Below are 25,357 nucleotides of genomic sequence, written 5' to 3' on the forward strand. Positions count from 1 at the left end.
GAGTACGACTGTACTCCTGACGCAGAGGTATTGGTGTTGCAGGACAGCTGCAGGACCGTATTAGCAGTGATGAAGCATAGTCCTAATAAAACATTGACAGGGCTGGGCATCGCACACTGCCTCTCTCAAATGCTTTAAAAATAAAGAAATAAATAAAATAATAAATAAAAAATTCTGACGCAAAACACATTTATCTCCAATCAGTCCAGGACCTGCTGCTCCTCAAGCACGATTCTGGAATCCGCCAGCATTCTGATGTAAAGGCACTGTTCTAGCAGTTTGAGAACTATCCAAACAATATAGAACAGATCTTACTCATTTATTCATTATTCCAAATAATTTATTTTACCGCATTTGCAGCATGGCGTGACACCAACAATCATGAAAGGTCTCTCTGTGATGCTCATTAGCGTTGATCCTGAGCCCCAGGTCTGGGCTCTAAAAAGCCCCATCTTGACAGCTGTGACACTTAGATTCTCCCCTCTGTTCCACGGCGGACGTGGCCAGCAGCTCAAAGAGGCCTGGATCATAAAACACCACTTACACACCACTGTAACCGAGACCCGGGGAGAGGGGGAGACAGGAAGACCAAAGGCATTTGGACTTAAATGTGCTTCAAGGCACACTGCATCCAATGCACCAGAATTATTCTTTTATCCATGTCCTTGCCAGTTTAATTCATAAAACATTGGGTGAGGCAAAACAAGTCTAATTTGACTGACTGCTTATGATATGTCCCTTTGTCCATGTTCTGTCATTGAGAGCAGTAAGATGTAGAATGTTCCAGAGCCTGGTTGTAGCCACTCTAAAATCTTAATACATTCATTTTAATCAAGTTGTAGGATTGTCCATAATGAAAAAAAATGGTTGTCAATTAGAAAGGAACGTAAAAAACAGTGTAAAAAACAGTGTAACATTACGTGTAAATCCACACATTTGAGGCATCACTCATCCAACCTGGAACAAGAATTAAGAGAAGATTCCACTTTCAATTTAAGTAGGATGTAAACCACTCTAATGCAATACCTTGAATTGCTTCAGTGTCTCTTGGGTAGTTTAAAGGGGCCGCACTAAGAAGCACTCAGGTCCATAAGAATGTGTAACATTCTTTTGAGCCTACAGACAACGTCATTAAAAACCGCAAGGGGAGCTGACTAAAGCCAGAATGAAAAGATGAGAGCTTAGAAGAAAAAAAAATTACTTTCTCAAGAGTTCAGACTTCATCTGTATGAATTATAGCCCTATTTATCAGGCACCCTTCATACAATCTGATGAGCAGTAAAACGTACAGTCTGAGGGACTAAGATGTATGATGTATGACTTTAGCAGAAGTTTCATAAATTTTTCTCACATTGTAAAGTTGTCACACAGTTTTCAGCGAATTAAAGACATGGCTCTGTGCTACATCACAATCAAATATGAAAAAGTCCAAAAGTCCATGATAAGTCTGCACCAGGCCTCATTTCTAATTCAAGATATACAAGCTCAAGTTCGCAAATGCACCCAAAAATACAAATACAAAAGTGTGGGGATCTGCGAGAGAGTTGCTAAACACATGTATTTTTATGAGGTCCATTTACAGCACCTGTCTTTGGATTAAATGGCACGAGATCTGACAGATTACGCAGCACAAACCGAAGGCCTGCTTGACAAATATAATCAGTGTCAAAAGGTCACATTTTTGACTAAAATGACTGGCTCAATCTTATAAACATGTTTGCCAACTAATATTAGCAAAGCTTTAAGAAATAATTACCAAGACTGAATTATTTACATGAAGAGACAATCAGTCCAGTCAACAGTAATAATCACTTTCAATTCTTTGAGTCTTTGTTGTTTACTGCTGATGAACGGGCTTTCTGCAGGAAAGAGGGGGTGTAATCAAGGGAGACGCGCAGATGCGGTTTGGAATAATTCAATATTTGTCGCTGAGATTGAATTCCGTGGAGTAATCAAGATGATCTGATCGACATTGGTGAAATTGCCAAATGAGGGAAAGGTGTTGCGAATCCAGAGCAAGTAGGAGGTGAAGCAGTACAAGGACACATTCACATAGCACCCTCGACAACAGGGGACACGGACGGACAGATATGCCAACACACGCACACCCCGTACATGTCTTTCCCGTTCATGGCAAATGCATCGAGTGAGGGGAGACGTCAGCCCGCACAATGCCGGTGTAAGCTCCAGCTGTGTTAAAGTAGGCCTAATGGTAACCCAGCTTTGTCTCCTCAAATGATTCATGACAGAAAAGAAGGGGGGTCACACCACAATTCCCCTCCAGCTCCAGCAAGGCAAAGTCTAACACATAAGCACAAATCCCAGGGGACAAAGTCCTGCTGAAAGGCAAAAAGTCTCATCCAAGAGCCTCGGCTCTTCATGTGATTCACCTTCCCACTGAGGTTGTGCATTAAACGCCGCCATGAGGGAAGACCACAGGCTTTCTGCTTGTGAGGCAGTTATCCAGATCAGGCCCCACAATGACCACAATTAATAAGCGAACCAGAAGCTCCCATATAAATCTTTTCTCTCCGGGCCAGGACAAGACTTTGATTTTGCTGGTACTGGTATTGACCGCTTCAAGGAGAGTCATGTGGTGCAGCAGGTGGAGTTATTAAGTGCCTGACTCAATGATATGTCTAAACTCTTGCTAAAGAGCAGCAATGTGAAACAGATGGGTTTTGAGAGGGTGGAATCCATCAAGAGGAGGTCCTGTTGCTTAGCAGAGTCTGGACTTAATGTCCTCATGACAAATACATTTTTTACAAAACCAAGACACAACCAGGACAAGGTGATACACTATAAAAAGAAATCAAAGTTACTGTTGAATAGTGAAAAAACACTGCTACTACATTCAGATATTTACAGATGTACATTTCTATGTACATGTTTATATATACAGTTTACAGATTATTATTATGGAGAACTTATAACCGCACATCATGTCAGTATCATGACTGTATAGATACAGTTACAGCTGGAGAAGTAGATTAAACTACAGTGGGAAGAGAGCAGCAACTGCAATATAATAAGTATATATAGGACCCTGGGTCTGCAGTTTTGACTAACTCCTCCTACAACTCAACATGGCTACAAAACATAAAACACTATGGTCACAAAACAAAAAAACTATACTAAAACAATACTGAGCATCTTATATGGATGTTTGCTACACTGTTGAGTACGTCAGCTGGAATCTGCTAACTACAGCACAGCCCTGCCAACATGCACACTCTCTGCATTGTCACTGCAGTGCATTTATCACCTAACCCTGGTACAAATCGTTACACCCACACAAACCCAAACGGCAACTCTCCTCTACTGCAAGCCGCGCACCTTATAAACACTGCACAAATGCTTTTACTATCCCGCAGCACTGCCGAAACAACTCATAGCAGCTTTTCCAGAAAACTGAGTAACATCCTCTATAGACCAACAAGCCCTAAATGAGAGGGGGAAACGAGGAGGTTGTTGATCAGGCCATTCAAAGAGAGCTGCTGGTTTAACATGCAGCTGGCAAAGCAGGAAGCACTTGGAAGATCCCAAAATGTATCAAAGGTCACCCTCTGTTCATTTATGAATATGATTTGATTTAAAGGAGTATACATTGATCGGTCACAACTTTGAAACCAACTGCTACTAAAGCGCAGGTCCCTCACATGATGACTTGCGGCATGGACTCCACATGACCTTGGAAAATACCCTGTACATATTACATATAAGCAGCAGATCTGTGACGTCCTATAAGAAGCAATGAGTGGCTTCCATTTATTTAGTGTATGATATTTTCAGTAGGGTTGATACACCTCATTTTTCATGATCGTCTTATCAAGAAGGGGTTTATGTGATCTGAAAACATATTAAATATTCATGAATTGCAGGATTGCATGAGAAAAAAAAAACTAACCCTTCACACTTTAACTACATACACTGTGAAAGACCCACAAAAGCTCTAATTAAGTTATCTATCACTAAAAAAGTTAATTTTACATTTGTGATCTAAAAAGTTCATTTTTGTATGATCCTGTGTAAATATTGCATCCCAGCCTGCTCTGCCTGTCCCACCCCACTATGCCACATAGCAGTTATCCACAGATACAAGTGAAATAGAAAGATTTCTGGCATGTCAGGAATATACACATAATCATATAGAATCATGTAAATATCCAGCAAATAGTATATGTACTCTTGTACTGGTGTTTTGCAGTAGCTTTAATTGTAATTACTCATAATGAGAGACATATATTTCATGAACTTGTTCAAAAGTGGTGTGAATAGCACTTGTTTAATTGCATTCTGACACACCACGGTGTCATTTGTTCCTTTAGATTATCCAAACAAGGACTAATTCTTATCGAAATGTCGATAAGAACAAAATGTAAAAGCCCCAGATTGATGAAAAAAGTCGTTGCATGGCACAGATCTGATTTTAATCTAAACGAGTCCTGCAGAAACTCTTTCACTCATACTGACAATATCAGACAGCGCTTATTTTGTCCATAATTTGTTCATAAGCAGTACAACATTATGCATTTGCTGCAATGTGAATGATGTCTCCGCATGCTCTCAATATTGATGGCTTTTACAAATACAAACATGAACAGGACTTGTGCCAAACACCAACAGCAAGAGAGAAATTTAATGACTACTAAATAAATCTGGGCTGAACCACGAAGACTCTGTGCTGCTACTACTACATTTCTGAGGTTGCTGACAGATTGAGAGCTCACAGGACACAGAGTGGCAGAAAGAGCAGATGAATGCTGTGGATGACCCCATGCCTGAGAACAAGGAACCATCACGCCATCCCTCGCTGGACACCAGCAGCACAGCCACTGCAACTAGGGACACGGAGTAGGCAACAGCACCTGATCACATCTGCACGCCACCACAAAGCTACACACGCCGCAAATGCAGAGGCTAATCAGAGAAGTTGCAATCACACGCACTGACAGAAGCATTAGGACGCGAGCAGAGCCAGCAGCAGGATGATGTGCACTAACCTGGCAACATGGTCCATGCTTCAGTCCGCAGACATTCCTCTGCATGCGACGTCGGGGAGTGGGAGTATGTGTGTGTGTGGCGGGGGTTACCGCTCTCAGCGCTGCACTGCCGTACAGTAACACTCCCATGGGTGAGAAGTCATGTTACCGTAGGAGCTGTGTGAGTGTGTGAATGTGTGTGTGTAAGCTCTTGCCCTGACAAGAGAGGTGTGTGCGCTTGACAGCTAAGAGCTCGTACACTTACATGGCTCAGTGTCTCTCTCTCTCTCTCTCTCTCTCTCTCGCACTGGCTCGCCCTCCCTTCCCTCCATGTACCTTGCTCTCTCTCTCTCTCTCTCTCCATCCAACCTCCTCCCTCCCTTCGTTCTTTCAAAACACACACACATACACTTGAGATGCAAACAACTGCAAATAGACCTCTCTAACCACAGCAACCTCAGTATCAGCTCTATCTGAGAGCTCTATCTTTATTGCAGGCAGTGTCAGGGGTGTGTACCTGCAGTCTTACTGAAGGGGTGTGGGAGGTGCGCGGGACTGATGTTTCCTGGAGGGGCTGTATGTCCACACCAGCTCCAAATACACAAAGTCTGTGCAGAGCTGCTTTCACATTCAGTATTGCGGTGTCAGTGTGTGTCAAGTGGAAGACTGTCTTGTGAATCATGGGTGCACTGTTTCAAAAGGTAGAGAGGTGGAAGCTAGCATGCTAACAAGCCAACAGTGGCCCAATCTGATAAGATAAGATCAACTTTTATTAGAAATTGCATTTGTTACAGCAGAAAGAGGATAGAAACAGAAGTAATAGCAGCAAAATAAATAAATATGTATATACACCTGGTACACCTGTACAGTTGGTAATTACCGTTATGTGTTTGTATGTGTGTGTGTGGTTTCTATGTACATGTTTATGTATTCAGTTTACAGATGTAAATTATGGAGAACTTATAACCGCACATCATCAACTGTGAGGTCTTTGTTATAGAATCTGACAGCAGTTGGAAGAAAATATATTCTGAACCTCTCCTCCCCACATCGTGGGAATACCACTGTGTACCTCAGGAGATGATGTTCCTGGAGCATCTGCTCTCAGTAAAAGGAGTAGCGACCGGTTCCCCAAGATTTTACAGCATGATTCTGATTTCTATCCAACAAATGCTTTTAAAAAATGCATTGAGCAGTCGGTGCAGATGAGGTACTGAGCAATGCAGATATCCAACAGTTTGTCTTCTTCACACTCCTCATGCAAAACCAGTCTGGAACATTGGTGCACATGTGAGTTTTGTTAAAAGGTCCCATGACAATACAAATTTCACTTTGTTATTTTTTTAGAATATATATATTTTTTTAGAAGATTCCCCTAGCTATGGTCCTGCAATGGCTAGAAAGGGCAATAAGTAGACATTGGTGGCCTAGCGGTTAAGGAAGGGGCCCTGTAATCAGAAGGTTGCCGGGTCGAATCCCGATCCACCAAGGTGCCAATGAGGTGCAACTGAGCAAAGCACCATCCCCACACACGACAGGCGCTCCCAGGGCACCTGTCATGGATGTCAACTGCTCACCAAGGATGATGGCTAAAAGCAGAGGACACATTTTGTTGTGTGCACGTGTGCTGTGCTGCAGTGTTTCACAATGACAATCACTTAACTTTCACTTTCATTTTAAGTGTAAAGAGTGCTTTGGCAACCCAATCCCCACCCTTGACCTTGCCTCGCCTCTTTCCTCCTCATTATCATCAACTAGGCAGTGGTTGGCCTAGCGGGTAAGGAATCTGAAGGTTACAGGTTCTAATCCCAAACCGCCAAGGCACCAAAGTACCATCCATACAAACTGCTACCCGGCCTTTTATGGCTGCCCACTGCTCACTAAGGTGATTAAAATCAGATTTGAGGCAGTGGTTGGCACAGAGGTTAAGGAAACAGACCAGATATCAGAAGGTTGCCAGTTCAAATCCTAAACCACTGCCACTGAGTAAAGCATAGTCCCCACACACTGCTCCTATCATGGCTGCCCACTGCTCACTAATGGTGATGGGTTTAATGAAGAGGACATATTTGATTGTGTGCACCGTGTGCTGTGTATCACAATGGCAATCACTTCATGATCACTTGAAGCTACAGACACAGAAAAGCACGTCCTGTGGAAATCTAATTTTATTTGGTCTTGTAGTGACTGGGTTTTGGAAGTAAAATTAGATATGAGATTATATTGCTTTTCAAGGAAAAGCATCTTAAATGCCTAGTTAGCAGGTGTTAGAAATTTGCTGGGGATTCACAGGGTGCAACCAAAAAAAAAGAAAAATTCACAGAATTCAAAGAACATCATGAAACATAACAAAACTGCCTTGCATCAGCATTCTTTTGCACCATGGCCTGCAATTCTGCATGCTGTACCCACCTATTACCTAAACCAAATGGGGCATTTCCAGCTGGTCTGGACACATCTGAAGGCTCTGCTATGCTACATGCGTGAAATTGCGCCTCCACACTTTGATGCTCCAGAGCACATATGTGAAAATGCCATTTGATTGTGAAGAAAAAGATTCAGTGGGACTGTGATAAATGTGCCAATACATACAGCTATGCACTGATTGATTAATGATTGTGCTCAAACACATAGATACTCATGCTTCTCACACTCTATGTCTGGCAAACCGGGAAATTGATCAGGGTTCATAAACAGGCGGTTACTTCAGTATGAGCAACAGTCTCTCTGATATTTATTGATAAAAATGTTACATGCATACCTTACAGCACGGGCTAGCTACTGAGCTATTTCCAAACCCCACAACTCCCCTCTCCTTCGCTTCATGACATAAAAACAGGACTTTGCAGGCCCTTTCTTTTCTTATTTCTCTGATGAGCAGGGGGAAAGATGTGAGGTTGGAATAACAGCCTCCAGCGCTGCTGTGTGCTGCAGCACATGGGACAAATGTTTATCAAAATAAATGCACTCAGGGAAGCACATTAATTTGCGCTCGTGTTTTCCTCCCCTCAGCACTTTTCCCTAACACATCCTTGACTGAAGTCAATCACTGAGCTTCCACACATGTGCCTCGGCTGTCTTCACACTTCAATTATCCCGTCGTTCGGTGGCACCACAAAGCCAAATTACAGCGAGCAGGCGAGGCACGAGGCAACTTCAAACTTCATTAGAGGGCTGCAGATGAGATTTCGCTAATTCATTTGCCACCTCGCAGACGGGAATGAGGGAGTCATCAAGTGAAAGGAAGTTCTGGAGAGCAATCAGCTTTTATATCATTCTCACACAGATTAATTGTGATCATTTTTGTCAGGCTCAAAGAAATTACCATGATATACGACTGATGCACTGATGTACAACTGATACAGAAAAAGCAAAAAAGTGAGAAGTGTCCTCAAGACACACCTCTCAATTCCAACAATTCCCCGAATTCAAGAGAAACTGGACACCTTGTAAAGACCCTCAGCATGAACCATTTCCCTCTGGGACAATCTTAAACACAGCTCACACTCACATCATTAAGCATCGAAGCAGTTCATGAATTCTCCATGAGGATTCCCGTATATGCCGAGCACTGCGGCAGGCTCTGCTACAGTACAGTACTGCAGCATTCATTATTCACAAGATGGCCAATGAATTAATTGCACAATCGATTCGGCCCTCGTCTGCCCCGGAGATCAGCCATCTCATATAAACTGGCAAAATGATAAAAGAAGTAATAAGGCTGCTGTGCTTGTTCTTAAGAGGCCAAGGAGAAAAAAAAAACAATATTACAGTGGAAAGAAGTTCACTTAAGCAAGTCACTTCTGATTTAAATTAATTCCTCTGGTCACTAGATGTTAATTTGAGGGGCTGCATGGTGGTGGTTAGTCATGGCCTCACATCTCCAAGGTTCGACTTCGTGTGTTTGGAGTTTGCATGCTCTCCCTGTGTTGGTGAGGATTTCTTCTGGGTCACCCAAAAGAACATACACTATGTTAATTCATGACATGGGAAGGAAGGGAGGGTTAGCCAGGGAGAGACACAGAGCCATGTAAGCATACCAATTAACCTAGTACAGCCACGACCCCTGGTTTAAGCGGTTACAGTTAGTCAGTGTGCGAGTAAGTAGGACTTGTACATATGCATTAAAAATAAGCACATTTTCTTATTCTATATTTTCCAAAATCCTGCAAGTCCGGTTTCATTCTGGATGATGTAAACAAAGAGTCTTGCAATCAGAAGGGGGACACAGAGGGCAGCTGCCAATACATACAGCTGTCTGTCTGTGTGAATTGAGCACTGGTTCTCACCCTTTTGGCAAAGTATTGCTAAAAACCAGGCAGGATGAGTGAATTTCCATCACTCAGTAAATATTTTCACAGTATGTTGGGAGTGCATGCTAATATCCCAAGCTGGCTCATGCCAAAGCTTCAATGGTACCTCACAAAGAAGCACAAAGTCCAGAATGTGCCCATCTGGGATGACAGGAATGTTTGGGTGAACTTCATGTTGACGGGTCAAAGCACAGTTGGTCCAATGAATTACATTAATCCAATGAATTACTGGCGCTGACACTCAGCCTCTTTTTTTCCCCGTGTTTTTGGTTCAGGGTAAATATGGCTTGAGAAACCAAACCAATTTCTTTGATAAACATGAATCTGCTGGAATAATTACTAGTACAACTCATGCGAATAAACATTTCTCTGGGTTGTTTATTGAGAAGTAAGGATGGCATTTTTGTTGCACTGTAAAAGATGGCACAGCGGGTGTTTGCAAAATGTCACATTCCACTGACATCAGAATGCATGTATTTAGTTTGGTATCGACTGGGATCATCCACCAGCAAGGTGTATTACAAGCATAGAGCACAAAGTGAGCTATAGGGAAGTAGGGTGCTTCCCTGTTAGAACTAGTCTTCTGGGTGTCAGAAATAAATGTCTAAATGGTGATCTTCACTGTTCACACAGGATCTTACCTTGTTATTTTCCCTGCAGCCCAGATCAATAGAATATACTTCACTACAGATAGACAAAAGTATGCTTTAGTCAGAGGGTGGCAGACTGAAGAGAATCTGTGAACTGAGACACTTTTATTATGACTGTGGACACAGCACTAAGCTTTCATCTTACAAAAAAAAAATTACGTAATTTAGTAGGCATCACACTGAAACTTAACAGCCTTGACTGAAGCTATTTCAATTACTATTCAAACACACAGAACACTTGCTGCTTCTCTAAAAACCAGGTCGAGGAAGAAAGAACGCGAGAAAGAACACAGCTCTTAAGGACAATCAAATTATCAAGAGCTTGTCTGTGGCACATTTGGAATTCAGCAGAGGCACAGAAAGTGGTGATGGCAGGGTTTTGTTTGTGTGAATGAGTAAAAATGTAATAGCCTAAGACATTTACAGAAAAGCCGCTCAGGTGCTTGCCGGTTGAAGGCCGCACCACAGCCGCCACAGCCATCAAGAGAAGAAAGTAAAGGTGCAAACTGAAAAGCAACTCAAATCAATAAGCAATTTCAGCTTTGTGATGCTGAAGTGTAGCTGCTGCCAAAGTGTGCGTGTTTTAAAAATTACTCATGACAATACGTGTCTGAACCACATTTTGAAGCAGAGATCCCATATTTAAGGGTATGGGTTAATTTCAATAATTTATATCTGTCTTATACTGCTCAGAGCAAGGACAAAGTCTGAATTTCTAATGGGATAAATGAGAAGTAGGGAAAAATAAAGTGAGATTTAGATTTCTGCTCTAGGCCACTATGCATAAATTTAATTTAGCTCTCTGAGGACTATATGCACGATGCAATGCAGATGTGAATATATGTGTGAATAGATGTGTTCCAAATCCACAGGGACTGGAGAGGCAGGCCTACTCCCGTACCTTGGTGTGACGGGGTATCAAAGCATGCTGTACTGCTGAGCCACAAGTTTACAAAGATGACAAGTTTAAAGGTAAAGTGAACCCTTATTGTCACTTTGAGCAACAATTTTAATCAGTGATAGAGTGTGTTTTCCATCCCATACAGTGTGTGTGTGCGTCGCATAAGTGAAAGAAGTGGGACAGATGAAGCCAGGGCTATAATAAATATGCCGCGTGGTCCTGGGATTTTTCCCTGCTGCTGGAACAGACGGCCTTGACCTGGTTGTTTGGAGAAAGGTGTCCTGCATAAACAGAGGACCGCTACTGAGGCTTATCCACAGACACGGTCTATATACTAAATTGGGGCTGCATGTTAAAAGGCATTGAAAACCTGATCTGCTTTCACAGCTCTCTTTTCAGCCCTGATCTGCAATGATTCTGATGTATTTTCCCCAGTCAACGACCAGCACATAAAATCAAGAGAAGCCTAATTTATTCACTGTGACCTGAGACTAAAGAACTCAGACCACATAATTCCCAACATTCTGTGCTCGGAATCAAGCATCTACAGAAGAAAAGAGAGAGAGAGATTCAGGACCAGCTGTAAGAGAAGACGTTATGTCACTGATACGTTGTGTTTAGTAACATCTGCCATGTGGAACAGATATAACTGCAGTAAATAAATTAATACATGCATAAATAAACAAATAACCATGTGTGAAAAATGCTAAAAAATGCTTTAAAAAGACAAGTGTACAGATTATCAAAAACTTTGTGTATTGGTCACTATTGTGTATTGGTCACTATTGGTAATTATGGTATATATTGTATATACATTTCTAAATAAATAAACAGTAGCATGTCGTTTCACAGTGCACATTCAAGTTTTCTCTATTCAACAGAAACACAGTGACTGCACACAGTGCAGTCACAGCTAATCTTCAGAGAGTCTCTACAGGACAGCCTCAATGCACAATGAATGGACGCTCCAGTTAGAATTGCTGACCACCATGGCGTGGGGACACCCTGTTACTGATGGTGAAGGGAAGGCATCAGGAGAGGCGGGCAGTAATTACACCCTATGCTGCACGCGAGCAGTGAGCACAGATAAACAAGGCCCAATCCTGTGCCAGCCTGGGCATCAGTGATGCATGGAGAGCCCATTTCTTCTGTCAGGGCACTGCTGGCAAACATCCGCATCCATTCCTTCTTCTCTGCATCCTTTCATTCGCTCTTCATTCTCTGCCGAAACTAATACCCTGCTTAAGTAAAAGGATTGAGGAACAAAGCCAAACAATGGACACCTCTGGACTGAAATCACACCAGCTTTGGATGTTATACATCATTTTTGGATTCAAAATATTACAATGAAAGCAATTCAATTCAACAAAAATAATTAAACTGGAAAATGCCCAGTCTTCAGGAAATGAGAAAAATGTCCATTCACTGGGTCAACTTCAAATTTAAACCCAATCATGGAAAGCTGTGAGGGAGTAGATGAGCAGTACAACCACAGAGGTTTTACGAATCCTTTAATTAGTTAATCTAAAGTAATGTTTGGTAAAATGTTAAGCAACTACAGATCTCCTTTATAAGTAAATAATAATAATTAAAAAATCATATACAGAATTAATTGTTTAACTGTGAGGCAAACAGTTAGATTTAGCACTTTAGCTGAGAGGAGTCCTAGAAGTAAAAAATAAATCCTTAAAACAAAACATTGATTTACCATCAAACACATTGACAAACTAATTCATGAAACTGCAGCCGGTATAGTATATGTATATGTGTGTATATAGTGCATAAATGTATTCAGGCAATATTTTTTTTACTGTAAAAGTAAATATTTTATATGTATATATTTGTGCAGGAAAAATCAATTAAAAAAGAAACCCTTCATGTCAACACTGGGATGTGATCAGTATACTGACTGACATTCATCCTACGCCATAGAGGCTGCAGTGTAAACCGTTCGGGCAGCATCAATTCTCTTGGCTCAGACTTCACTCAGACTGAGCTGGTGGAGGTAAAAAGCACGCATCAAGAAAAGAGCTGTCAATCACACAGCACAATTCATTCAGAAAAGAACCAGGAACTGAGCACTCATTATCCAAAGCAATGTGGCTTCCACTGCAAAGACAAAGAACACCACAAAAAGTGCTGTATGTGATTTATTACAAAGAACTGCTTGGCTCTGCAGACACAGGGAAAATATATACATTGGAAGAGAGGAACTCATCTGCGTGTGAGAGTATGAAGCGCTGACACTTTAAATGCTGTAAAGATGCTGACTTCCAGTTTGGCTTCCACTTACGGGAGCATAAAGACCTTGACCACCAAGATAAAGGCTTCCATATCCATATATTCCATCTAGAGTTATGAGACGCGAAAAGAGACTGAAAGACAAAGGACAGTCAAAGTATCCCTCAAAACAAAGCCAGTAATTTACAATGTGAATTTTTGTTTTCCAGAGACACATTCTGCATCTGAAAACCGAGCCAGAGACACCCTTCACTCAGACACTTAAAACTTAGAGGACAATTTAGTTGCAAATCCCCAGTGTGCATGCCTTTGCATGGTGGGAGGAAACCAGAGAAACCAGTTGAGCTAATAGAGGGAGAGCACACACAAAGCTGGAACCCAGATTCAAACTCACAACCTAAAAGGAATGAGGCCAGGATGCTAACCACCTTGGCATGCCATTATAAACTCTATTTTTAAGTAACAAGACACTGCTGAGTGACATGAACTATTCACCATGGGGGCTCAGTTTTCAGCTACAGAAGGCCTGTTGAAAGGCTTACTAAATCCCATTGATTCTGGATTGATTAAACCAACAGAGAAAGCAGTCGTGGACTACTGCTATCCCAAACAAGTAAGCAAACAAGAAAGAAAACTTGGAACTCTGAGTATCATATGGAAGAACATTCCAGAATGTTCTACAGCCAAGAAAAAAAGAAATGCATGTTTCTCATTCAAAAGGAAGTACCAACTACAGTACCAAACATTTCAGTTGGGAACACGTACAATGATGCAGCTTTAGCCTGTAAAAAAAAGAAAAATGAGAAGCGTTAATTTTTGGCCCTGCTAAAAAGCTAGCTGTCCATTTTTTGTTGGCCCATTTGTCAGTGGCCATTTTACAGTGACTGATGCTTTCGGATTTGTAGCACATGTTTCATTAACTGGTCAATACCTCAGGCTACCATATTGAATATATTGACTATGGTCAGCCAATAGTTAGATGACCGCTGATTTTGGAGCAGAGGACAAGATGGGGGTCAGACAGAAACAGTGCAATGGAGGAAGGTGAGCAAAGGTCTATCTGAATTTGGTGAAGTAGCTTTACAGCCATTTCTTCTTTATCATTTGAAGATTCCTTTTAAGATCATTTGTGCCCTCTTGTGAAAGTGTAAAAAAAATAAATAATGTGTAGCACTTTAGTTAATGCTTAAGAATATTGTGTCGGACTTTTGACTGTACAATTTTACACAGTCAATTGTAGTTTTAAATTGTAGTTTTAAAAGTACACATGAACATTTGTTCACAGCTTTAATCACAATATGTGTAGACTGACGCGTTTTTATGGCCCTCGCGTCTTGTTCCTTGTCCCCTTTAATGAAAGTTGTCCAAATGTGCTGCAAATGTATTTGGTGCATTTAAGCCTGCATGTGTTCTTGTGTCTGTTGGCTTTAGTTCAGTTTATCTGCTCCTGCTCCCTCCAAAATACTGACATCACTGTGTGACCGTCAGTGGTCGAAGAACGTTACCATAAGACGAACAATTCATAATTTTAACTTTCAGTAGTGAAACTGGTGACAGGAGATTGCAAGTTACCAGTTGGCCATAAAACGTAGGTAATGTTATTTATTTACTTGATAATATCCAAGGTTTCAAGATGTACGGACATATTAATCTTTTATGGATTCAAGTCAAAAAGTCAACCTATGCAACCTTGACGCTAAGCAAGAATGCGTTAATCTGAAGTGAACTTGACAAGCACAAAAAGCTTCATGGACATTTTTCCAGCAAATCAGCACATGACACAGAACTGAGAACATGCACACTGTTAACTCTTGAGGGGAGTTGGGGTTTAAAACCTCTTCATAACATAATTGTAGGAGATAAAATGAAAAATAAAATAATTGTCTTTTTTACATACAAGTTTAGTTTTACTTAACAGGCTTCTCTGTATTAATTAAATTATTTTAGCGCCCAAGGTGCGGGCTAGCTAACTATTAGGCTAGCCATTGTTTAACTGCTAACAATGTTAAAATGACCTACGTACAAGAAATGGTGCAAATAACTAAAATGGTGACGTTTTATGTGGTTGAGAGCCATTTATCATAGCTCTTGGTTTTGGTATATTAACAGTCTGTTAGAAACATGCATTAGCATTGGCATAAAAATATCATTTTATTGTTGCAGTTTATAATCAGAACATAGGACCAAACTAGTGCTGAACTTGGGTTTTTGGCTTTATCAATCCAAAACTGTTTTGTCCTTGTTAACAGTAATAATATTTTATATTCTAAAATTATACTCTCTCTGTTTGCCATTTGCAGGAATTAACACTTAACACTTTTCGTGCGTTATTAAGCCTTTCCAATTTTCTTCTACTTTTCTTGATTCTTGGTTTATTTTGCCAAGATTCTCCACTAGAACAAAGGAGCTTTTCTGGACACAACTACAGATTATCTGATGCATTTCCCCCTTCTTTCATTCATGCTACTTCTGCAGGAGGCTAAAAATAATATTTAGCATGCCTACATTTATGCCCATTTTGTGAGCTTTTTGAGCCACCTTCAGTGGTCTGAACCTTTAATGATTTTAAAGGTATCATCCTAAATTTCCATCATGTGTCATTGATACTCAACATGGCCGTGGCCTTTAAAATAATTAGGAAAGTAAAGAGACCCCCACCCAAAAAAAAAAGCCACCCAAAGCCACATATCTCTCAGCTATTAACCTTAAGATGAAAAATTTGAAGCAACAGACATGAAAGCCCCTGCACACAGCCACAGAGAAACATGGCAAGACATGATCAGCACCCACACAACCTCCACCACACCAGCACCACAAGGCAAATCTGCTTCTCCCACAACCATGTCCACCCCTGCAGGAGTCATCTCTCATCATGGTCTATAACAAAAAACCCTCTTCATCTCCTCAAACAATACTTAGCAACAAAAACTTAAAATATTATGTTAACAAAAACGCAGGAGGGGAGGAACATTTTGTTACAACAGCTATAACATGAAAAAGTGAAGTGATTGTTAAATCTAGGGGACACATTTTTTATGTTCACAATGACAATCACTCTTAGTGAGCAGTGGGTAGCCATGACAGACACTCAGGGAGCAGTGTGTGGGGACCCATGCTTTGCTCAGTGGCACCTCAGTGTTTCGAGATTCAAACCCGCAACCTTCTGATTAAGGGTCTGCTTCCTTACCCGATTGGCCACCACTGCCTCATGATGCACATGGTCTATTCTGTATATTCATTATATACAAACCATATATATTCTCATTGTAGATATGCACCAAAAACTGTATTTTGAACATTTGTATATTTTATTAACATGGCATAAAAGCATTATGATCTCTTTTTATTATTATTTTTTTCCATCTTTAGTGTTCATAAGCAATGTCATTCCCACAGCAACTGGTCATGTGACATGACCATATAATACAGTGGAATAGTATTTACATTGTTACCCCCAGGGTTCCTTTCAGCCAATCAAAATGCCAGGACTAAGAGTGGTATGATTAGTCTGAACTGATGTTACTCAGGGAGTCCCTGAGTGAAGTAATGAGCATATCTTCATTTTAGTATTCATCACAGAGCAACTGATGCACTCTCCATGGATTTAGTTTTGAGCTTCATACAGCATAACAGAGTGTGTAGATGTATAGGTGTGCAAACACACACACAATTCATCACTACTGAGCAACAAAAATCCATAATGTTCCAACCCTGCTCAACCCCTGTTTCATCAATCAGGCTGTAATAATTAAATCCGGACAGACACATACGAGCACAATCCCTATCTGAAAGACCACACACAATATTGCAGCTATGAGCCGATGGAGCCGTGGAAAGAGGCTGCATATTCCCTTCTTCGCCCTTCGCCCGAGGCAGGCGAGGAGAAAGAGAGAGAAGAGGGAATGCAGCATATCTACTTCATACCAAGTAAACATTCAAAAACACACACAGCCCGTGAGGCTGCGCTCATTCTATTCCAGTGACTTTGCTGAAAGCGTGGAGGCTTGAATACAAATAGGTAATGGTGACGAGCAGCATAGGCCACATGGGGGGACGAGCACGCTTCGGTGACTAAGTGGCTACCTAGGGACCCTGCCTGTGCCACCGTGGCAACAGTGTGTTTTGTAGTATATCGAGGAGCGATGGGGAAATGATGGGATGAGGAGAGGGATAGGGGACTGGGAGCGAGGGGGGGTGGGGGGGTGGAGAGATGAGAAAGCACACTGCACACGACAGGAAAGGCGACCCTGTTTTCTCTCTGTTAACCTTCTCTGACATTTCTTATTTACCCTTTTGGCAAGTAAACATGACAAGTGCAACTACACACACAGTTATTTTATTTTATCAACTGGTAATGCAGTCAAAAAAACTCTACTGCTGCAGCACAGCAGAAATTACCAAATGTGCCACCGCCAAGGAGTGAGGAAAAACTCAGTTTACGTAAACAGACTGACAGCAGAAAAAAAAAGTCGCTTTCTCTGCAAAAAAGTAGCAAACAAGTATTTCTTTTTTCCCTGTTTGTGCAGACGAATTGACTAGCCAACTCCTGCTCAGAGTAGAAAATGGCAAGGAGGCAGGGGGTTGTCAATATAATGATATGCAGTGATCAATTTCTCACTGGAAGGCTGCAGTTGTTTAGGTGTGTGTGGATGCATGCTCTGAGATACCACTGGGAACCTCTCTTGTGGAGGGTCAAGTGGGAAGATGAGTCCCATAGAGGGACATTTCAATTATTAACACATTATGAGGCAGCTATTATAAACGACTCCTCTGCAAGGTTTTCATGATGCTGCAGCAAACAATGAAAAATGCAAAGCACTGCAACCACTCTCTTTTCACCTAGACACCAAACTTACAGAGAAGAGAACAGATGGCACTAGTCAATCATTCAGATCCGCATAAATTTCACCCAGGAATCTAATCCAGTGCTGCAGGTTCCCCAATGTCCTAGCAACCCCACGCCACAAAATCTGCAGTGGGATTATGGAGACTTTATATTATGCAACTTAACATCAACCTCTCATATAAGCAAGAGCCTTTGCTCTAATAAAAGAAAGCAATTTAAACAATGAATAACCTTCTTTTAGCCATTTTCAGGCATACATTCCTGTCATGTTTTTTTTATTCTGACTGTGCAATGCTGCACATAATTCTTTCACAGAATGATTATCACAGACTGTATTAAATTGAAACAGTTTGAATGTAACTTTCCCACAATCTAATTTTATTTTTTTACCTAAAAAATATTCCCAACACAAGGCCCAAAACATTAGCTAGAGTGACTAATCAGAAAGATGGACCATTCACAACAAGTTTGCAAAGAAGATCCATAAACCATCCATAAATTCTCACCCACCTGTTCAGAATGAAAAAACAGTGTTCCATTTTTTAAATCCCTGACTGGAAAATAGATAGAAACTTTGTGCTCAGAAATTTAAGGATTCTGGATTTTATTTTCGAACACATTGCAACCCTACCAGACTCTCTCCAGATCCCTCTGATCTCTCAGATTATTCAGGCTCAAACAAGAAAAAAAACAAAAAGATCTGTCAGATAAAAGAAAGTAGAAATAAAAGCTTCCTGAAGTTCTCTGTGATTAATTCGTAGCAGCTGAAATCCCATCAGTTATTGAGTGACCTGGCATAAACTGCCATGCAATAGAGCTTTAAAAAAACAAAACCAAAAAAAAAAAAAAAACCCATGCACTCAAATGCACAAAAAAAATACAATTCTTATTTATGTTTTTGCATCAGAAACCAATTTTCCAGCTTTTTCTGAATAGTCAACAGCATCAAAGGTTTTCCATTTTATAGTCAGGGAGAGCAGATTTGGCTCAGAGGGAATGTGTGACCACAGGCCATCCAGAAATCAGAGGTACAGCAACAGCTGGTAACAGCTGGACATAGCAAGGCACGATGTGGCAGTGCCAGAGGTCAATGTCACCAGTGAACTGTTCGTAGGAATGCTACAGGCCAAACTGGCCATAAATTACTCAGGAAAAAAAAATCTAATTCAGAGAATAAACTATTTTCACAGTGCAAGAAATATATGGAAAAAAAGATCCTTTAAAGCAAAACTAATGTTCATTATACAGACTTTTAATCATTTAAATATGACTGAAATCTTTTTTTTTTTGCACTGTGTAAATAGCTTTTGTGAGTCTGGAGGAAAACCAGAGAGCAAACTGCAGGGTCCAGTTCAACAGCCACTACATAGTTTGGATTTTTGGAATGTGATGTATTCCTTTTTTTAATTTACTTTGTGACATCAATTAAACAGAAGGGAAAAGTGGTCAAAACATTATGGGGTATAAATGTTACAGCTACATTAAAACAGAGGGATTCTATTGACAACCAGTAGAGGGCCACCGAACCTGGACCCCTGAGTGGGCTCTTTAAAGAGATGAGCAGATGGGCGATTGCAAGGAAGTGCCTCACCTCTAGCCTGCTCAAGTTCATCCTCCACCTGCTTCCCCTCCTCCTGGACCTGGCTGGGGGGACGGTATGGAGGAGGGGGTCGAACGGGAGGTGGGGCACCTCCAGGCATTGGTTTCAACTGTATGAAAAGAAAGCAGAGATGTGATTAAAAAAATGATAGTTGTAAAATCAGATAGGAGGAAAGACAAGTGAACGACATGGAAGTGAGTTTCAGTTCAAAGCTCAATTCCAAATCAGTTCAGTGCCTTCTGCCAGTTAAAACTCCAAAAACACAAAAAAAACGTGCCGGTCCAGTGTTACACAGCTAGAAAAACTTTAAAATCCAGTCACGCAGCATGCCTGGGCATCACTCTGAATGGCAAATATGAGGTCCGCACCCTGCAATGCTGGGCAGACAGGATACATAACAACAGCCTGTTAGCTGTGCGCTTATCCCCGAGCAATTGCCTTTAATCAAAACTAATTGTGCCTCGGTGGAGTCGGCAGCCATTGGGTTCCAAAATTAGTCATCTGTTAACATTAGATTCCTATTAGGACATAGTCAGTGACTGCACCCAGGAAATGGGGTGTGTGTGTTGGGGGGGCCTTCAACTAAGACCACTTCAGACTTGTTGAACAATTGAAAGGCTGGCTGGACGTCATGCAAATGCAATGTGCATGGAACTGTTGTGAATGTTAAAAGGAGGTTTGAAAATCAGAGAGAAAGAGTGGGGATGTAGGGATGTTCCTCCCCTCCTCCCTTGGAGCCACAGCTGCACTCCAATCAACTTAATGCACTTGTTTCATCCAAAATGAGATATGAATTTTCTCATTTAGCCGTGTAGTGAAATCTTAATTAAATTTGCCCACTGTAATTACGGTCTCTTATGGTGGTTACTAATCGGCTATCCAGAACTGAAAGTGATGTTAATGAAAGTTAGACCAATTAGGTCAATTAAAATTATTTAAATTAATTAGCAGATAAAAGTCATTGCTTTCTCTGATAAAGTGATGGGCTCAGCAGTACTTTAGGAATGAACTCGGTGTCCTCTTGCTGTCTCACTCTTCACCACATCTCAAGATGCATTTCCATATTTGTTCTCCATTAACCTCTTCCAGAGATTACCCGTGTTATTGGCTGTCCTCTACTTGGTGCTAGGTGGTGATGGTGAAGAAAGTAATGCTGGGAAGGGTGTCTTTTAGGTTTTAAGAAGGAGGATCTTACCACAGGGTTAGCAGAGGTTTTCTTTTTAGCCTTGAGCTTGCTGTAACTGGGGCCTATCACAGACATTGGCTGCAGAGAGAGAACAAAAGATGCACAGCGTGAAAACTGCCTGCTAATAGATAAGATACCAGAGCACCACAAATGAAGATGTGTTTACGTGTTCCCTGAAAAGCAAGAAATGCAAACAACAGGGCAGCAATGGCGCACTGCAAACACATCCAATTATCTCAAAGAAATGAAAAGCCTCAATTGTGCTAAAAAGGCCACACAGGACTTGAAATATGGTTGCCATCTAAACAGACATGATTTTCGCTACTCAGAGAATAGTTGAAAAAATGACTGTAAAACACTCGTAGTTTGGAAAGAAAAAGTAGTTAGTAATAACATGTCAAAAACTGGGAAAAGAGTGAAAGACTGTGGCGAGTCAGGATGGCAGACTAAATTAACTTAATTTAGTGCTACGGAGGCCCAGGCAGAGGCCGCGCGAAGGGACCAACCAGTGGGCCCCCTGAAGCCGGAAAAGACTGTGAGGAAGGAACAAGCCTGTAGCTGTTTGCAATTTGGGAGATGAGATCTGATTTCATGAATAGACTTGAAGGGATGATGACACTGCTGAAGACGACATGGGCGAATGTATGGCAAGAGTGCGGCAAGATGAACAGAGAATCTTGGATATTGAAGATGAGATTACAATGCAAAGCAAGCGTGATGAAAGGGAAAAAAAAAAACGCATCACTGCGGGCTGTGATGATGAAGATGAGCTCTAAACCAGTCCCATTAGATACAGTTATTTTCTAGTTGCATTGTACCTAGACCAGCATGCATATAATAAGAGTGAGCAGACACTGATGGGCCTCAGTCTACTAAATGCAAAAAGATGTATATCAGTGTTTTGGAAGAGGATAAATGGGTCTAAAATCCCCTTATGGACAAGGCAAATGTTATAAAGGTTTCCAATGTAAAAAATACGTTTTAATAACCAGTCTTTGAAAGAATATGGAAACGATTCATGGAAAAAATAAAAATATAGATCTGTCTGAAGATAACAAGAGTAACTGAGTATATGAACATCTAGTCTGCATGTATGCTGTTTGATACCAATGGGAGTGAAGTTTGTTTTCATTAATTTACTTCTTAGTCTTTATCTTATACTGTCTTTATTATATGTTACGTGTTTTATCTAAACTTTTTGGGGGAAAAAAAACAATCAAAATAATTTCAAAACATCAAAGCCTAAGAAATGGTCCTGGTGGTGGGAGTTGGAGGAAAACAGACATAAACAGATTTTCTACACAGATACCTTTTGAAATGAGTGTACACAAAATATAACTATTTGACTATTTTTGCTCAATTGGCTCTCTTGGCCTGCAAGATTATTACAATGGTCCTGAACATGCTGTCTCCAAATTATAGACTGTCATCAGCAATATTATTGGTAATGTACAAAAGAAATACAACACGAAGCATGCAGCAAGTATAACTTTACCCGAGGTGTGGAAGACAGGCTCTGGACAATGAATACCACTGGGCTGGGAGCTGCCTTGATAGCCTGAACAGCCTCTTCGTGGCTGGCATTTTGAAGGTCTACCCCCGATACCTGTCCAAATGTAGACAGGAGTGAGGGGCAAAGGCAGAGGCAGAGGCAATGCTAAATGATCAAAACCCTGTTCTCTCCACTACAGAGAGCTGTGGCACCTGCAGGATCTTGTCTCCGGTCTTCAGTTCTCCTGTGCGGCCAGCAGGGCTGTCTGGCAGGACCTGCTTAATGAAGATGCCCTTCAACTCTTCTCCGTTCTTTAGCCGCTTGATGACCGTTCGGCCGCCAACAATGCTGATGCCCAGAGTCTCCAAACTTTCCAACCATACCTCCACCCTGCCCACACATACAAACACATCACCATAATCAGATATGGACACTGTGAAAAGTTACCTTATAACCCTCACTGATCTGAAAAACAGGAATTACAAAAAAAGAAATAAATAATAACCAGGATAAAAAAAATGGTATTAAACATAAATTATATATATTAAACAACATTAACTATCAAAACAATATGAAAAACAGCAAATAAAAAAAGCAGACATAAGAAAGGCTTGCCTGCGTGGAGGGCCCCAGTGGCTGAAAGCAGGTGTCTCTTCACCCTCGCCCTCTTCTCTCTCTGGTAGCTCGCTGAAAAGCACAAATAACAAACTTAATGTAGTGTATTGACTCTCCAAAGTCTCAATTGTGCCATCTAGAGCACGATCTCTAAAATTTAAAAATGTCTGAAATATGCAAATAGAAGCTCTTTAAATGTAATTAAATCCAAAATATCAATCTGGTTCAGGATTCTTATTTACTTTTTTTCATAATGTTACAACGGAACACAATAGGACTCATGAATGGCATTAATGTTAAATGTTTCACCCTATGTACTCCTCACCCTGCTTTCCAGACACAATCCTTGAAATTACTATAATACTACTACTAATAATACTACTATATTACTATAATTATTCAAATATTTGTAATATATAAGAACAGTGCAGTGCAATGTTCTCCTGCTGTACCTGTTCCCTCCTCTAGCAGTCAGCATTCCTGCTGCCCGACTTCTCTTCTTTTCTCTGGCCGGCAAATGCACAGATCTGCTAGACGGATTGGACATACATCAGCACCATTGCACACTAAGAGTCCAAGATGACAATAATAACAAACACAGCACTCAAAATGGCACTGCCTGTCACAGGGTCCTCCAGAGATAACATGCTGTCATGCTTGATGATGCTTATCGGGAGGATGGGCCGAGTCATAATTTTGGAAGCCCAGGCAGTTAGGGTGTGAAAATCTAATCTCATAGAAGCCAGGTGATCTGAGAGTTTATTACCAGGACCCAGTGTGCATGATGAGAATCCCCATCTGCAGCTAACCACTAATCCCCACCCAAGCTCATTAGACTGTTGGAGGATAAAGGAGGAATCTTTACAGAAGCCCTCAGATGGTTTTCACTGACTCTCCAGACTTCTGGATGAGAGAATTAAATTGGCCACAATTTCAGGCTGATATGCATTTTAATCAAAGTGTGATGGAGTTATTCTGAATTGGATGAAAATGAATGTCAGATGTGCAGCGTTGACTGGGCTTACTGGATTTTTACAGCTCCTAGCAGAAACTGATAACAGACGGCAACAGACTGTGGGCTCATTTTTGTAATTTCAGTGGATATTAAGCAGTTATGGAATTATGAAAAAGTGAAATATACAACTTGTATTAGAATAAGTGTGCAATGACATCCTCTCTGTTGATTAAATAAGAGCATGAGAAGAGAGACTGTCAGTGATGATAGATACGATCACAGAAGATTTTTACACATATAAAAGAAATTATCGACTCTGCAAGTATCTATCTAACTATTTAAAATGTACATTTATATCACACCAGATCTTTAAGTAACAGCAATTTTGACTTATAGTTAGGTCTTCACATTAGTTATACCACCTTCGACCAGTAGGGGAGGCTGCAGATCTATCCAATAAAATTTCCAATAAAATTAGTTACTTTTGTATTTGATTCAAATGTCTTTTGTGGTTCATAATTGTAGAACAACTAGGCATTTAACATCTTAAGCATCAAAAACTTTCAGGTTTTATTAATGAAAAATGTAATGTAATGTAATTTGACCTCATGACAATTGTCACATAATAAACTGCTGTGTGGAGTAATGAATGCACTTATTGCATAAAAAAAGCAAAAGCAAAATATATTTTAAAGACACTGTTTACATGTATGTCTGTGTGTATTAATGCATGTCTCACTCTGTATCTGTATCTGTCAAAGTCAACTCAGACTCATCGTCATTCTTAGAGTCTGAATCTGCCCCACTGTCACCTACTTCAAGCCATGATGGCATGGGTTGACCTAAAACACATATGCAAATAAACACAAAACTGTGCACAAAGTGAAACTACAAAAAGATAATTTCATTACACCTGGAATTACATAATTTATATAATTTATTATATTTTACTGGGTACTTCCAAACATTATTACTTTGACTAATCTTAATAAAAAATGTTTAAATGTCTTGCAACATGACTGCACTGCTGTTTAACTCACTGTTCCTCAGTTCATTTTCACATCTCCCCATTTCCTTATCTCCAAATGTGGCATTTGTTTCCTCCTGTCACCAAGTAATAAAAAAATAAACCACAAAAAGCATTACAGTACACACACATACAGTACATTCGGAAAGTGCTTTTCCAAATTTTGCCATGTTACAGCCTTATTCCAAAATGGACAACATGAAAAATGTTTACTTGAAGTTTTAATAAAATGTATTAAAAATAAAAAACTGAGAAAGCACATATACATAAGAATTCACAGCCTTTGCCATGAAGCTCAAAAGTGAGCTCAGGTGCCTTCTGTTCCCCCTGGTCATTATTGAGATTTTACTGCAGACTAATTGGGATCTACCTGTAGAAAAAAAAAAGTTGATTGGACATGATTTGGAAAGGCACACACCTGTCTTTATAAGGTCCCACAGTTGACAGTTCATGTCAGAGCGCAAATTAAGCATGAAGTCAAAGAAATTGTCTAAACTGAGCGATCAGGGAAGAAGGGCCTTAGTCAGGGAGGTTACAAAGAACCTGATA

The 25,357-nt window shown here is 40.6% G+C and overlaps 1 protein-coding gene across 5 annotated transcripts in view; it reads right to left on the reverse strand.

Annotated features, from left to right (window-relative positions):
- patj (PATJ crumbs cell polarity complex component) overlaps window positions 1-25,357 on the reverse strand; it is a 78,406-nt gene that overhangs the window by 24,437 nt on the left and 28,612 nt on the right. For 4 of the 5 annotated variants that reach the window (XM_028999844.1, XM_028999846.1, XM_028999842.1 and 1 more), the window contains exons 23-30: window positions 24,822-24,885; window positions 24,521-24,623; window positions 23,279-23,356; window positions 22,827-22,898; window positions 22,424-22,601; window positions 22,215-22,325; window positions 20,729-20,797; window positions 19,525-19,642 (exon numbers count right to left, since the gene is read on the reverse strand). In XM_028999844.1, the coding sequence (XP_028855677.1) occupies window positions 19,525-19,642; window positions 20,729-20,797; window positions 22,215-22,325; window positions 22,424-22,601; window positions 22,827-22,898; window positions 23,279-23,356; window positions 24,521-24,623; window positions 24,822-24,885 (793 nt within the window). The remainder of the gene's footprint in view (window positions 1-19,524; window positions 19,643-20,728; window positions 20,798-22,214; window positions 22,326-22,423; window positions 22,602-22,826; window positions 22,899-23,278; window positions 23,357-24,520; window positions 24,624-24,821; window positions 24,886-25,357) is intronic. The other variant, XM_028999845.1, reaches the window with a different exon arrangement.

Source organism: Denticeps clupeoides, chromosome 13, assembly GCF_900700375.1.
Source record: "Denticeps clupeoides chromosome 13, fDenClu1.1, whole genome shotgun sequence".
Taxonomy (NCBI): Eukaryota; Metazoa; Chordata; class Actinopteri; order Clupeiformes; family Denticipitidae; genus Denticeps; species Denticeps clupeoides.